Source organism: Podarcis tiliguerta, assembly GCF_965153285.1.
Source record: "Podarcis tiliguerta genome assembly, chromosome: 4".
NCBI lineage: Eukaryota > Metazoa > Chordata > Lepidosauria > Squamata > Lacertidae > Podarcis > Podarcis tiliguerta.
The window spans coordinates 8,639,255-8,655,890 of NC_139537.1; the positions used below are offsets into that span (position 1 = coordinate 8,639,255).

Sequence of the window (16,636 nt, forward strand, 5' to 3'; positions counted from 1 at the left end):
AATCTTTCAAACCATCTTCAGCGTGGAAAAACATTTTCTTTAAAGGACTCTATTTTCCCTCCTGCCTTGCCTTAGTATTTAAAAATTAGTGGTGAGGGAGGGAGGGAGAGACATACTCCACACAGTTGGGGTGTTGGCCAGTTCTTACATGTTCCACCAAGCAAGTGTGGTGAGCTTCTCCCCCTTTCCAGTCACCAGCAAAAGAAACTCAACCTGTTCACCAGCCTTAAAAGACCTTGTAATAAATGCCTTTGTCACTGCTGCCTCTCATCACTGTTCATCTTTGTGTCTGTTTCAGGTATGAATGTTTCAAGTACAAGAAAACAATCAATTATCCCCTCCTGTTTATACTAATAGGCTACAGCGTTGGCGTCAGCATAGTAAGCAGCACAGTTTGGTGGTTTCTGTTTTTAGAAGACTTCTCCTCCTCTGCCCCTGCCCTTTGCAAATTGCATCTGTGAATATACTACAATAACCCTCTCCTGCGCCCAGTTGCAGATGACTCTGCAGCCATGAGTAGCACAGGGCACTCCTCCTGGCACTGGGGAAAATAGCAGTGGGGGGAAGGTGCTGCAAATCTGGCTTTTGAGTGATTTGCTGCACCCTTTTGTAGTTCAGTGTCAGAGCATTTGCATTAATAATAATAATTTTATTATTTGTAACCTGCCCATCTGACTGGTTGCCCCAGCCATTCTGGGCAGCTTTCAACACCTATAAAAACATAACGAAACATTAAAAAGCCTCCCTAAAAAGGCCTCATTCACATGTTTCTAAAGGTTATGTAGTTACTCATCTCATTGACATCTGGTGGAAGGGTGTCCCACAGGATGGGTGCCACTACAGAGAAGGCCCTCTGCCTGGTTACCTGTACCTTCAATTCTCGCAGTGAAAGAACCGCCAGAAGGCCCTTGGAGCTGGACCTCAGTGTCCGGACTGAACAATGGTAGTGGAGACGCTCCTTCAGGTATACAGGGCAATGGTACCTTGGTTCTCAAACTTAATCCATTCCGGAAGTCTGTTCCAAAACCAAAGTGTTCCAAAGCCAAGGCACACTTTCCCATAGAAAGTAATGCAAAATGGATAAATCCGTTCCAGACCTAAAACAGCAATTTGATATGAATTTTACTATCTAACGATACTGTTGATCCATAAAATGAAATCAATAATCAATGTACTGTACTATAAAATAAATAAGACCATATTGTAGATGATAAGAATTAAAATTAATGTTTTTTTATTAATCTGCACTGATGATCATTGTTTGGATGGGGGCCTTTTATCCATTTCCACAGTCACACAATCAATGAATCAGTAGCTGAACTGGATTCCACATAGTCAAACAAAAACAAATTAACCAAAAAAGCCTCAAAAACGAAAACGCAAAACAAATACCAAAAATAGAAGCGCCAAATACCTTGGTCTCGAACTTAATCCATTCCGGAAGTCCATTTGACTTCCGAAATGTTCGAAAACCAAGGCGCAGCTTCTGATTGGTGCAGGCACCCTGGAAATAATAGCCAACAGCTGCACGGGCCATTCAGCTTCCGAAAAACGTTCGAAAACCGGAGCACTTACTTCCAGTTTTCGGGGTTTGGGCACCAAGGCGCTTGAGAACCAAGGTACCACTGTATATATGGCAAACAGAGAATTCCTGCAGAGCTGCTATAGATGCATTCAGAACTGTAGAACCTACAGAGCTACTTCATTCTGAGTCAGACTGCTAGCATATCTAGCCAGTGCTGAAGGGCAGTAGCTCTAACAAAAGCCTTTCCTTGTCCCTGAGAGCATTCTAACTGGAGGTGCCAGGGACCGTATACAAAGCATTTGCTGTGCCCTGCAACCCTCCCCGTGCCCTTTGCATGTCACAAGCTGTCTCAGGTATCCCTGCGGCCATTTGTAGCCTGGGACCTCCTTGCCCTTCCCCAGTAGTCACTTAGAATGAGCGCGTTGGGCTAAAATGCCAGCCGAAGCCACAGTCTTGACCTAGGAGTGCCACCACACCCACACCTGGGCATCCCCCTGTTCTCATGCCACAGGTTGGTCACCTGCGGTACACTCTAGCAACAGCTGTTTTATGCATCTATTTCTTTGTATTTCCTTTCTGCAGGTGTACCTAAATTGGAAACAGCCGGTGTTTCATCAGGTAAACAGTTGCTCATTTGTCGGTTTAAACAGAGGGGATGCAATCGGTCATCGTTTCTCGGGCACAGTGTTTCTTGGCACCGAATCATTTGCCGCACAACCCGTTCTCTCAGATGTCATGCTTAAAGTGATGCTCAGTCACTGCATTGCAAACCAATATCTGTTGGGCGCAAGATCAGAACTAGAGATGTAATATTCAAGCGTGGAGCATCCTTTTCTTTTCCTTGCACTTGAATCTGTAGTCAGGCGTCTTACCGCATCCTGAGTAGAACTTAAGAGGGCTGCCGTGACTTCCCAGATCCATCACAGCCCAGGGACCACTAGTTGATCATCCCTTTGCAAAGAAATCAAGTTCTGTAGTGTGCAACTACAGAACTACAGAACTCGTATCTGTGGGTGGCTAACATTTGGTGATTGCCATACAGAAAGCAGACCTGTTATGTGGCTAAATCTGTGGGAGAAAGTCACCCCCATCAAGAAAATATCCCACACTGTGGCTTCTCTTCCTTTTACATCCTCCAAACCGCATGGAGCCTCTCCCTTCCACGGCCCACCAGTTTCCACTGATGTGTAGCACCACCACAGGCATGTGTTCATGCCAACTTTGTTGCACATGGTGTTGCAACCTGGTTTGGGTAGTTCTGCAGCGAGGAAGGAGAAAGAGACATTGTTGTTGTTTAGTCGTGTCTGACTCTTCATGACTCCATGAACCAGACCAGCCAGGCACTCCTGTCTTCCACTGCCTCCCACAGTTTCGTCAAACTCATGTTCGTAGCTTTGAGAACACTGTCCAACCATCTCATCCTCTGCCGTCCCCTTCTCCTTGTGCCCTCCATCTTTCCCAGCATCAGGGTCTTTTCCAGGGAGTCTTCTCTTCTCATGAGGTGGCCAAAGTATTGGAGCCTCAGCTTCAGGATCTGTCCTTCCAGTGAGCACTCAGGGCTGATTTCCTTCAGAATGGATGGGTTTGATCTTCTTCCAGTCCATGGGACTCTCACGAGTCTCCTCCAGCACCATAATTAAAAAGCATCAATTCTTTGGCGATCAGCCTTCTTTATGGTCCAAGAAAGATACATAGCTCCCAACATTTTAAGGCCTTTAGATAGATGTCTATGAAGAATGGTTTTGGTACCAGACTGAAGGTGCAATCCTGACTAGGGAGAGGGCTGCACTGAATACAGTGCAGTTTACTTCTGGGTAAACATGCATAGAGAAAAATATTTAGATTTCCTAGGCGGCTGCATCAAATTTCTAAATGCCCAGGCAGCCAGTTGGGTGGGACACTTTACTATCTCTGCTGCAAGAGACAAAGAACTCAGCCATCTATTCTCCTCTTCCCCAGAAAATGTCTAACATTTCTGAATGGATATGGGGTGTTTTTATTTGGGGGGGGGGGGGTTTAAGAGCTACTTTTTGGAGTTAACATATTTGTGTTGGGTAAAATCACACCTGTGTAGACAAGCTGCTGATAATTCAGAGGTGCCGAATTGGAGACTGCAGGTCGGGCTGAGAAATTTGCTAAATTGTGAGCAACGTTCAACCCTGCCCTCTGGCGATGTGTTTTTAATAGCAGAAGCTTTGTAAGCATGGTATTAATAACGTACCTTGGCAAGAGAGCAGAAAGCACTCCTTGTTTTCTGCAATTAATTGTCAGAACACATGCAGACATGACTGCGTTCCAAGTGCCTCTGGAGCCTCTCATGCCATGCTATTTTTGATTTCCCGTATTTAGATGCATAATTTCTGCATTTTAGAATTGCAGCAACTAGATGCATGAACGTACGTCGCCACAGCATGTCTTCCAAATGGATCAGTATCCAATATAATCTGCTACCTGTCTTTTGAAAGAATCTGCTCTCTTGCTGCTGTCTCAACAGCTCCCGCTGGTTCCTCTCCCTCCTCTTCCTAGTTTCACAATCCCTTTTCATGTGATAAATGTCACAGCGAGCGCACTGGCAGATTATACGTTCTGACTATATTAGAGAACCAACCAGCAAGATACTTCCCTTTTGGTAATTGATATGCACGGGCTAATTTGCACGTTGGTTTAGTGTTCTGGAACATAGTGTATTTTTTAGGGGAAGAGGTTTTTTTCAGCTGTGGACGATAGTGGAAGCAAAGAAATCTAGCAAAGAGTGAGGTTGACACCGCAAACATTGAAAGGACAGCTGTAGAGCGGAGCTACAGATATTGCCAGTATACCTGTGAATTGTTGAGGGTCAGGGTCTCTTGACATGTCAATCACAATGCTACTTGGATCAATAAATGGGAGAGAAGGCATTTCAGGTCAGATGACCACTGCAAGCCTACTTTCCTCCGGCTGGAGACCGAGTGGCGTGGAGGGAGGGAGGGGATAGAAGCTTAGGGAGGAAATCCTGGGCATATTTGTGATGGTGTTCAGAACCACAGGTCCAAAGGAGGGCCTGAGCAAGTGGTTTGATGCAGGAACACCAAAGAAGGATGTCAAAAATGGCAGAATCAAAGTATTGTAGAGTTGGAAGGGGACCTTGACGGTCATCTAGTCCAACCCCCTGCTATGCAGGAATCTTTTGCCCAACATGGGGTTCGAACCCACGACCCAGAGATTAAGTATCTCATGCTCTACCGACTGAGCTATCCAATAGTAGATGTCAATAATATCCAATAATAATAATAATAATAGTAATAATAATTTATTATGGTGGCAGCAGTCACGAAATTAAAAGACGCCTGCTTCTTGAGAGAAAAGCAATGACAAACCTAGGCAGCATCTTAAAAAGCAGAGACATCACCTTGCCAACAAAGGTCCGTCTGGTTAAAGCTATGGTTTTCCCAGTAGTGATGTATGGAAGTGAAAGCTGGACCCTAAAGAAGGCTGATCACTGAAGAATTGATGCTTTTGAATTCTGGTGCTGGAGGAGACTCTTGAGAGTCCCATGGACTGCAAGAAGATCAAACCTCTCCATTCTGAAGGAAATCAGCCCTGAGTGCTCACTGGAAGGACAGATCCTGAAGCTGAGGCTCCAAGACTTTGGCCACCTCATGAGAAGAGAAGACTCCCTGGAAAAGGCCCTGATGTTGGGAAAGATGGAGGGCACAAGGCAAAGGGGACGACAGAGGACGAGATGGTTGGACAGTGTTCTTGAAGCTACCAGCATGAGTTTGACCAAACTGCGGGAGGCAGTAGAAAACAGGAGTGCCTGGCGTGCTCTGGTCCATGGGGTCACTAGGAGTCGGACACGACTAAACGACTAAACAACACCGACAACAACAATTTTATACCCCACCCGTCTGGCTGGGTTTCCCCAGCCACTCTGGGCAGCTTCCAGCAAAATATTAAAATACAATCATTCATCAGATATTGAATTCTTCCCTAAACAGGGCTGCTTTCTAGATCTTTAGTAAAGAAAGGTGGAGAGGCCCTGATGCCTTTGCAAACGGAGGGAGAACACGGTGGATGTTATGATGGCTTGTCCGGCCCCAGGCAAATGTGTATACTATATTTATAGGCAAGACAGCGTACGGTAGTCTGGCCAGAACCTCCCACCAGCTCACCTGACCCACGAAGGCGTAGGTGGCAACTATCCAAGGTTTCTAGACAGCTCACCTGTCTGGGCCAAGAGCCCAGCATCCCAAGAGCCCAGCACAGATAAACGCAACATCAAAGCAAGCCAGTTAGCATAGATCAGAGCAAGTCAGTGCAAATATATATGAGCTCATCATTGCAACAACTACCAATTAATTGCGGGGTTATCTTGGCTACCAAGACGGTGCTTGCAGGCCTCCCAGAACAGTTCCCCTTTTGTTCAGCGCAGAGTGGGAGGCACAGAAACCGATTTTAACAAAAGCAAAGATGCGGAATGACAGTCCGAGCATCGGCTTTGGCGGCAAATGGGGTGTTAAGGGGGAAATCGTGATTGATTTCGCAGGAAACGTTGGGTCACACTACCAACTAACATATTACACGAGCATTTAAAAGCAAAAATTGTCAGGTGCATGAACTGGAATAACATGGTCTTGGGGGGGGGGGGGAATCAAAGTCAGTTTATTTCAGTTTTTCTTTTTCCCTCTTGTAAATCTGACTGGTCCCTCCCTCTTGGCCATGCCTTTTCTTAAAGCAATGGAAGGCTGAATTTTAGCTAGCCTTCCATATGTTTGCCGAAGCGCAACACCTTTCATGCAGGGAAGCATAGCATTCTATTAATTGACCTGCAGAGGGGAGAGACCCAGAGAAAATTCAACCTTCTTTCCTTCTGCTTTTTCGTACAGGTTATGTATGGAACACTGGTGACGGTTCTAGTGCTGCGATCTGTATATATAGTCTTATGGTAAGGAACGGGTTAACTTTAAAACGCTTGGACTTGATCATTTGTGGGAGGGGAGTTATTGGGGTTTTTCTCTTTTGTTTATTATGTTTGAGTGTTCTCATTTTTTTTCATTTTTAGCCAACAAACAAGCCTGAGTCAAAAATAGCATGCAGCCTTCAGGCTAGGCTTGTTCAGCGAGGACATGGGAGAGTTGCGGAGGGCTCCAGAACTGCAGGCTAATTCATAGAATCATAGAATTGTGAAGTTGAAAAGGGATCCCAGGGATCATCTAGTCCCTCTGCAATGCAGAGAGGGCCCCCACTCTGGCTGGCGTCCACCTGGCTACATATTGACCTCTAACGGCCTAGTACCCACGTACCTACGGGACCGCCTCTCCTGGTATGCCCCGCGGAGGACCTTAAGGTCCACAAATGACAAAACTTTGGAGGTCCCAGGTCACAAGGTGGTTAGATTGGTCTCAACTAGGGCCAGGGCCTTTTCAGTACTGGCCCCGACTTGGTGGAACGCTCTGTCACAAGAGACCAGGGCCCTGCGGGACTTGACATCTTTCCACAGGGCCTGCAAGACAGATCTGTTCCTCCTTCCCTTAGGTTTGGACTCAGTCTGACCCTTATGTTTCCCTTCCCTTATGGTTTTGATCTATGGGCTACTTTTAAAATGAGGCTGCATTTTAAATTGCATTTTAACCTGTATTTTAAATCCCCCCCCCCCATTATGTTTTTACTGTAATTTTACTGGTTGTTAGTCGCCCTGAGCCGAGCTCTGGCCGGGGAGGGTGGGGTATAAATAAAATTTATTATTATTTTTATTATTGTTAACTAAAACTGAAATGGACAGTCAGAATAAACGGGGGGTGGAGCAGCTCTATGAGGAAAGGGTTCATCATTTGCGGGTTTTTAGTTTCAAGACAAAGCGAGTGGATGAGGGGACATGATGGAGGTGTGCAGAATTACCCAGAGTTTGGAGAAGGTGGGTAGCGAGATACTACCCCCCCCCCCCAAAAAAAACCCTCTGTCCTAGTACCTCGAACCCAGGGACTTCCAACCGAGCCAAACGTTGGTAGTTTCAGGACAGACGAAAAGGAAGGGCTTCTTCCCATAGTTGAACTGCGGAGTTTGATCCCACAAGAGGCTGTGATGGCTACCGATTTGGATCGATTTAAAAGAAAATTAGGCCAGTCCACGGAGGATAAAAGCATCGGTGTCTTCTAGCCGCAATAGCTGTGCTTCACCTCCACTGCTGGAGGCGGTGCATTTTCTAAATACCAGTTGGTGAGAGCGGCAATTGGGGAGAGGGCTGTTGCTCTCAGGTCCTTCTCGTGGTCTTCCGAGAGCGCAGGAAGCTCCCTTCGCCTGAGTCAGACCACTGGTCTTCCTTTTCAGCGTTGCCAACACGACTGGCAGTGGCTCTCCAAGATTTCTGCCATGCCTGGTGTAATGGTTCTAGGGGTTGCTTGTGCGTAAATCGGCGCCACACCTGGGTGGGTTGCCTGAGTGAACCCTTTATGTCTGGACAGCCACTCGCCCGCGGCTGTCTCAATCGCTGGCAGAATCTGTCAGTGGGCGTTTCTTGAACTTCTTCCAGCAAAGAAGTTCTTTGACGCCTAGTCTTCGCTTACTCCCTGCGCGGAAGCCTTCTGTGCAGGGAGGGTGTGGGCATCGGAGGACCCGTGCTCTCCCCGCTGGTCCCCGGCAGGAGTCTTGGAGCCACCTCGCCGATTTCCCCATCTGCCCCCCTTCTCCACTGGTGCTACGCTGATTTCCTTCCCCAGAAGATGTGCTGCTTCTCTCCCTCCCGGGACGCTCTCCGGAATCCCTCTGGAGCCCTCCCTCTCCCTCTGGCTCCAATGGCAGTTCCCTGACACCTGGAGAGTCCGGGGATTGAAAATGGGAATTAGATGGGCCTTTGGTCTTGATCCAGCAGGGCTCTTCTCCTGTTGTTAAATCTGCTTTAACGTATTGAGAAAAAAATCTCATTTGCTTCTCTCTAGGGTATACCCGTGGCTGAGGGGCCTAGGCTATACGTCCCTGACAGTATTTTTGCTGGGGTTTTTCCTTTGGAACGTAGACAATATTTTCTGCGATAAACTGAGGTAAGTGAACCACAGCGTGCGATTCTTCTCGTTCACTGACTTTGCGGTTTGGGGGGGATTTAACTCCAAAACCCTTTCGTTTTTAATACTGTTTTTGAAATACTGACACGGGTGGCGCTGTGGGTTAAACTACAGAGCCTAGGACTTGCCGATCAGAAGGTCGGCGGTTCGAATCCCCGCAATGGGGTGAGCTCCCGTTGCTCGGTCCCTGCTCCTGCCAACCTAGCAGTTCGAAAGCACATCAAAGTGCAAGTAGATAAATAGGTACCGCTCCGGCGGGAAAGTAAACGGCTTTTCTGTGCGCTGCTCTGGTTCGCCAGAAGCGGCTTAGTCATGCTGGCCAGATGACCCGGAAGCTGTACGCTGGCTCCCTCAGCCAGTAAAGCGAAATGAGCGCTGCAACCCCAGAGTCGGCCACGACTGGACCTAATGGTCAGGGGTCCCTTTACCTTTACCTTTACCTTTACCTTTAACCTGCCCTGAGACCTTGGGGTGAAGGGCTGGTAACAAATCATCGACGATAATAATAATGGTTGTAGTTTGCAACCGTCTGTCTCGAGATATAATAATAATAATAATAATAATAATAATAATAATAATAATTTATTATTTGTACCCCGCCCATCTGGCTGGGTTTACCCAGCCACTCCGGGCGGCTTCCAACAAAGACCAAAAATGCACTAAAATGTCACACATTAAAAACTTCCCTGAACAGGGCTGCCGTCAGATGTCTTCTGAATGTCAGGTAGTTGCTTATCTCTTTGACATCTGGTGGGAGGGCGTTCCACCGGGTGGGCACCACCACCGAGAAGGCTCTCTGCCTGGTTCCCTGTAGCTTTGCTTCTCGCAATGAAGGAACCGCCAGAAGCCCTCAGCGCTGGACCTCAGCGTCCAGGCAGAACGATGGGGGTGGAGACGCTCCTTCAGGTATACAATGGAGTGTGCCTCCGGGGGTGAAGTCAAAGCGCTGTGTTAGCAGCACCAAAGTGACCTCCCTGGAGCGCAAGCCTGGGTAGTGTGTCTGGAGGTCCTGGGCTGTCCAGATGAGACTTTCCTCTCGTTCCCCCGGAACGTAACCCCCTTGGCATTGCGTCACCCTTGTACACTCTGTTCTAAATTGTAGCTCCTAAATCATAGCTTCACTGTCTCAGTCTGTCCAGAACTGTAAAAGGCAAAGGATGGTTAAGTCCAGTCAAAGGCAACTATGGGGTTGCAGCGCTCTTCTCGCTTTCAGGCCAAGGGAGCTGGCGTTTGTCTGCAGACAGCTTTCTAGGTCATGTGGCCAGCAGGACTAAACTGCTTCTGGCACGACGGGACACCGTAATGGAAACCAGAGCTCACAGAAATGCCGTTTACCCTCCCGCCACAGCAGTACCTATTTATCTACTTGCACTGGTGTGCTTTTGAACTGCTAGGTTGGCAGGAGCTGGGACAGAGCAACGGGAGCTCACCCCGTTGAGGGGATTTGAACCGCCAACCTTCTGATCGGCAAGCCCAAGAGGCTCAGTGGTTTAGACCACAGCGCCAATCGTGTCCAGAACTGTACTCTTGCAACCGTAGCGTTTGAAGGTAGACTACACAGTTGGGAGAACGATAGGGTGCCATCTGTCAGACTGTAGTCAGCATTGACAAACAGTATTGGAAGATTCTGGGTTAGGAGGTTGTGGTGAGAACATGGTTTTCCCCCCACCCCCAGTTCTAAGGTTGGCGGGGGGGGGGGAGCTGGGTTTAGGAGGGCAACTGTGTGTGGCCAAAGTCCCCTTGCAGCTGTGGCATTTAGCTTCCATGGTAGAGAATTACAGAGACTTGAAAGTTACCTAAACAACTGGTGCGACAACTGCCTGTCTTTGAGCCCGTTGCTCCAGCGATTGCATGCACTCTAGAGACTGTGTTGGACTAAACGTGAGCAGCTGTTTATCAGACAGTCCTGAGCTACATGGAAGATCTAATCTGAGTGAGCTTCAGCCAGAGAGATTGCTTTAGTGACGTTACGTCCACCTCATTGGGCTGCAAATGGGCTGTGAGACGTGCTTTTTTGTCAGACAAGTCTTTTTCCACGGTCTCTTTCACAGCCACCGGGGGTGGAATAAACTGCCCTGTAACCCACACAAATGTCAAATTGAACATGCGGTTACAAAAAGCCGTGCTTGTCTCCGCTGACGCAAGGAAGCCTCATTGCACACGGAAAGGTAAACCGGGTGCACCAAAAAAAAACTACCGACACCTTTGACGCTGGTTCCTGTGGCAGGCAAGCCCACGTTTTCCTCGAGTGTGCAGCTTTGACGAAGGTCGCCTTTTAAACTTGGCCTCCAATATATATTCTGCAAGAGAACAGAAAGCACTGTTTCAGCAAGCTTCCAGACAAAGAAAATGCTCAGTTAGTATCGCCAGATCTTCCTAGAAAGCAGACACCCAGGAAACCGGACATTTCTGGTCTGACAGGTATATAAATGCAGCGGCTTAGAGGCCCAGGTTGTGACTCTATCCTGTTTTTTTCTCTCTCCACAGGGGTTTGCGGGCGAGGCTACCTCCGCTTGTGAGCGTCATGACGCAGTTTCATGCCTGGTGGCACATTCTTACAGGCCTCGGCTCCTACCTTCATATCTTGTTCAGGTGTGACGGCCTCCCCTTCTCGTGGGCTGGGGGGGGGGGGGGACTCCCGCCCCATGTGCTGCCAACTTCATAGCTGTAAACCATTCCCCTTCCTTCCAGAAGATTAAGAAGCGTGACTGCTTTCTTGGAAAAAAGTTCTGTTAATAAGATTCGGAGCTGCATCCGGAGCTGTATGCATTGAAGAGGAGCAGCAGTGGGTGACAGGTGGCAAGGGGGTTGGCAGGGAGGAATGGCGGCTACTGGTGCAGCGCCGGCCCTGTCATTAGGCGGAGTGGGGCAGCTGCCTCAGGCAGCTGACATGGGACTCTTCTGAAAGCGCAACAGAATAAATAGCAATTTATTCTTATTTTATTTTTCACTGCCAGGAAGGGGAAGAGAAGGCACTTGTGGATAGGGCAGGGCTGGGCAATATCTGGTTTTCAACTTCTTGATACAGTGGTACCTCGCAAGACGAATGCCACGCAAGACGAAAAACTCACAAGACGAAAGAGTTTATTGTTTTTTGAGTTGCTTCGCAAGACGAATTTCCCTATAGGCTTGCTTCGCAAGACGAAAACGTCTTGCGCCTTTTTCTTAAAACTGTCAATGCATTCCTATGGGAAACCGTCAATGCATTTCCTATGGGAAACCGTGCTTTGCAAGACGAAAAATTCACAAGACAAAAAAACTCGCAGAACGAATTAATTTCGTCTTGCGAGGCACCACTGTAAATTATTAGCTAAACATCACGATATACTGATATATCACAATGTCCGCAATAAGGGTGGAGCTATGTATAGTGGTACCTCTGGTTGCAAACGGGATCCGTTCTGGAGGCCCATTCGCAACATGAAAAGAGCGCAACCCGCAGCGGCGCATCTGTGCACGTCATTTTGCGCTTATGCGCGAGTGGCAAAACCCGGAAGTAACCCTTTCTGGTACTTCCGGGTCGCCACGGGACGTTACCTGAAAGAACGTAACATGAAAGTATGACTGTAGAGGCATTCGCTGGCTTCATGGTTTTTCCCGCATTGTGATTTTTGCTTAGCCCACATGCACGCACATCATGATTTGTGGTACGTCGCCAGGTCAAAATATGAAACCGATGACGCATTATGGACTTCAAACTGGTTTTGGACAATATATCGCCCAGCCCTACTTGTGGGGTTAACTCATCCACGTGCCACAATAATTTGACTATACAGTTGGACTCGTGGGGGCAGAGGAGACAATGCCTTGGGAGGCAAAATGCCTGTCGCTGGCTCTGGCTATAGCTTTGCCCACCTGCCCTCTCTACCTTAGCTCTGAATGCCAGCTGCTGGGATTTGCAAGCTGGGAGAAGGTATTTGCACCCTGCATATTGGCTTCTCATAGACATGTGGTTGGCCAACTGGAAGAGCAGCATGGTAGACAGAGTGGGCCTTTGGCCTGATCTAGCAGAGCCAAGCTCCTCTTATGATCCTCCACCTCAGTATCGCTGCACCAGAGTCCCAGCTTCAGTAATAACAACAACAACAACAACAACAATAATAATAAATTTTATTTATACCCCGCCCTCCCCAGCCAAGACTGGGCTCAGGGCGGCTAACACCAAATATAAAAACAATTGATTGAAATACAGCTTTAAAAACAAGATTAAAATACAACATAAAAACATTAAAATGCAGCCTCGTTTCAGTGGAATCTCAAATCAAAAACTTTTTTGGGGATAAAAACATCAAGTCTTCACCAAGGCCAACTATCCAGACTGGTCCTACATGGGCCAGAAAAAAGCCAGGGAAGTCCCCAAACAGGAGTTCCAACACAGAAGGAGAAAGGAAAAAAGAAAGAAAGAGGGGGAGGGAATCAAACTGGTTCTAAGCCAAAGGCCAGGTGGAACAACTCTGTCTTACAGGCCCTGCGGTAAGAAATCAGATCCCACAGGGCCCTGGTCTCATGAGACAGAGCGTTCCACCAGGCCGGAGCCAGCGTTGAAAAGGCCCTGGCTCTGGTTGAGGCTAATCTGACTTCCTTAGGGCCCGGGACCTCTAGGGTGTTGCTATTTATAGACCTTAAGGACCTCCACAGGGCATACCGGGAGAGGCAGTCCCGTAGGTACGAGGGTCCTAGCCCGTGAAGGGCTTTAAAGGTCAAAACCAGCACCTTAAATCAGAAGCTCCGCTCAGCGGTGGGCTTCCCTGTCCCGTCAGATGCTGGCCCAGCTGACCTCCATGGTTCGCCTCCTGCTCTCACAGTCCCAGGCACACAAAACAGGAGGCTGGCTGCTCGTGCCTTTGTAGAGTTGAAAGGTTACCCTGAGGGTCATCTAGTCCAACCCCCTGCAATGCAGGAATCTCTTGCCCAGCGTGGGGCTCGAACTCCCAACCCTGAGATTTAAGAGCCTTGTGCTCTGCCAACTGAGCTGTTCATTTGAGTTGGGGCCGTGTTCTGTCGTCTCACCTAAGCGGATGTACCCAGTCGCTTGTTTTAATCTTCCTTTCCTTCTCTCCACTCACCTCTCCTCTTTAGCTTATATTCAAGGACACTTTACCTGAAGTACAGGCCAAAGGTCAAGGTAAGGAATTCTACAGTAATTTACGGCTTGTGCAGGTGATGGGGCTTGTTAGGACAGAAGCATATAAGATTGGTAGTGATGGATTATTATTTTTTTCCTTTTTTGATTTGCTTTTCACTGTAGGGCAAAACAAAAGATACGGCATACATAAAATCTGCAGTGTCAATTTAACATTGAGAAAGAAGAGAAAAGGGCACACGCGTCCTGAGCCATATTATTCAAAAAACATAATGAACCACTGTCATTCCGCCCCCACCAATAAATTTTACTGAGTTTTAAAACCTGCTTGAGTCCTTTTGTAGTGAGTTAATTTTGTCACCAGCACAATGGTCCACATCTGGAAGGGACCTCTTGAGAAACGAAGGCATCCCTAAGCGTTTTCCAGTTAGCTACTTGTCCTCAGCTGCAGCTGTAAGGAGATTTATTGCATCTTCTAAATGCGATTCATCGACCAGGCGATTGAGGTAGCGCCAGCAAAACCGCTTCGGGGTCTCGAGGCATTAAGCAGCCAGGCGTTTTAAGCTGAAGCAGTTCTGCAGGAATTTTGGATTAATGGACGCAACCAAATTGCATAGAAGGAAGGTGTTGAGGCACAACTGATCTTGCAGCCTGGCAGGTTGCGACGGTGTGCTTTCTTTGAAGTAAGATTGTGATGCTCCTTCTTTTGGCTCAGAGGTGGCATTCAGGACCAAAATGTTCTTTTGAATTGCTCCAGCAAGGCTTTTAAGTTTCCCCGTCTTCACATGTGCAGACAAGGACCCATAGCTCAGAAGTGGGGCGCATGCTTGCCATGCAGAAGGTTGCCAGTCCCTGACATACCTCTCTTGTTAGCAGGATCAGGAAATGAGTCCTCTCTCTCTCCCTCTTTTTCTCTGAACCTGGGAATTTTTTGATAGCCCTGGAATTCTTTTGCCAGCCACTGGACTTCCCAAACTGTGGTCTGTGGACCACAGGCTTCGTTCAGGCAGACCAAAGCGAGTCTGTGAAGAATGCGTACAGTTTGAGTTCTGTGGAATTCAGATTGTCACACAGTAGAATACAATAAAGGAGATAAAATAATCAATAAAAAATATAGCGTGTGACAACAGGTGCAAAAAAATAATAATTAAATGATCTGCCGAGACCAGCAATTTTCCAGTGGTCCATAGAGGGGGATTTTCAGAACCACCAGGGTAAACAATACCGGGCTGGATGGATAAATGATCTGTTTTAAGGCTGCCTCATTTGTCCCCGCAGCATTTCCTACGTCCTTGGGTTTTTGATACGGCACTCATTTTTTCCCCTCTGAGTAAACGAAGCAAAGTTTTCATTGACAAATCAATAAGAACAGTAGGTTCAAAACCTTTGGATCAGTTGAAAAACATGTATCCCTCGTTGATTTGAACTGCTTTTAAAATTCACCTTAACGTCTTGCAAAGCCTTCAGTGGCAGCTGGCTGTTTTGCAGAGAGCACTCTCCCTGCTCCCCCTTCGCAAGGGGCCCTGCCTCTTCCAAGGTGTTAGGTGCGTGGGTCAGCATAGAACAAGGAGCAATCTTTGACTTCAGAACGATTCGTTTTCTTAGGAAGCGTAACTAATCAATGCACAATCACTTGAATAGCATCTCTGTTTTTGCATGTGTGCATTTATCCCAAACTCTTTTTTTTAAAGTAATGTTTATTACTTTTCCAAGAATTACAAAGAAGAAATAAAAGAAGAAAGAAAGAAAGAGAGAGAGAGAGAGAGAAACATTTATCCCAAACTCTAAACCAGATGTAGGCTCTCTAGATGTGGGACTACCAGCTCCCTTGGTTCTGTTCACCGGAGCCATTAGTGACGGGAGTCCAAGAGCATCTCAAATTTACCATGATGGCAGGTGATTCTAGGGTCTCTCAGAAGCTGCTGCTTGCATTTCAGTGCCTCTACTGGGCAGCATCAAATTGGCTTCCCTTGAAACAAAAGTTCCAGTTTCAGAGATTTAATTTTGTTGGAACCTCGGTGGGGGGAGGGGAGAGAAACACCAACATAAAAAAACAAAACCCAAGCATGTTGCTTGCGTTCATACGATTAACTTGATGCCTCGCTTGCCTTTTTTTCTATTTCATTGATACAGCAAGAAAAAACACAAATACCAAATTACACGCAGGAATAACCACAGACACATAATTTTCTTAACAAACAATAAAACATAAATTGGTCTTAACACTAAAAACCCAACCTCCCGTCTATTCCATATTTCGATTTCATATTGCTTATTGCCAATATACTTTTATCGTAATTAAACTTTTTCTTAATATATCTAATTTCTTACATCTACCTTGCAGCTATTACTGAAGTTCCTCGAATGCTGCAACAGAATTTAAACTACTATATTTATGTTTCAAATATTCTTTGAAAACCTCCCATTTTGAGACAAATTCCTGTTTTGATTTATCCTTTATTTTTTCCGATAGACCGTCTAATTTGGCATATTCTGTCAGCTTTTGGGTCCAAACTTGTATACAAGATTGGACGCCTCGCTTGCCTTGAGGGTTTCTCTTGGGGCCTAAGGCACAAGCCTCTTTAAAAAACCCATCAGAACATGGTTGTTTTGAACATTGTTCTGAAACATTGTTCTGAACCACCAGAACGACGTGTCCCACAACCGTAATGAAACAGCTTGCACCCTTTCTTTGTGTGTGGAGGCAACAAGGACACACTCCGGACGATAATATTGCTAAGTCTCAATGGGGTGGTTGTCGCTTTCTCCCGTCCCTATTGTTGGGACATGCCTAATTGTCTTGAAAATCTTCCACTTCAAATGCAGCACTGAACTCACACACAAGGCAGGCATCCAAGCGGCAACCTTTCCAAATACCGTATTTTTTGCTCTATAAGACTCACTTTTTCCCTCCTAAAAAGTAAGGGGAAATGTGTGTGCGTCTTATGGAGCGAATGCAGGCTGCGCAGCTATCCCAGAAGCCAGAACAGC

At 47.0% G+C, this 16,636-nt stretch overlaps 1 protein-coding gene across 2 annotated transcripts in view; it reads left to right on the forward strand.

Annotated features, from left to right (window-relative positions):
* ACER3 (alkaline ceramidase 3) overlaps window positions 1-16,636 on the forward strand; it is a 62,679-nt gene that overhangs the window by 34,037 nt on the left and 12,006 nt on the right. Inside the window, exons 5-11 of one of the 2 annotated variants that reach the window (XM_083436820.1) lie at window positions 299-380; window positions 2,108-2,143; window positions 6,391-6,449; window positions 8,440-8,541; window positions 11,050-11,154; window positions 13,642-13,687; window positions 13,811-13,972. In XM_083436820.1, coding sequence (XP_083292946.1) covers window positions 299-380; window positions 2,108-2,143; window positions 6,391-6,449; window positions 8,440-8,541; window positions 11,050-11,154; window positions 13,642-13,687; window positions 13,811-13,858 — 478 coding nt within the window. In that variant the 3' untranslated portion in view covers window positions 13,859-13,972. Of the gene's footprint in view, window positions 1-298; window positions 381-2,107; window positions 2,144-6,390; window positions 6,450-8,439; window positions 8,542-11,049; window positions 11,155-13,641; window positions 13,688-13,810; window positions 13,973-16,636 lie in introns of those variants that run through there. The other variant, XM_083436819.1, reaches the window with a different exon arrangement.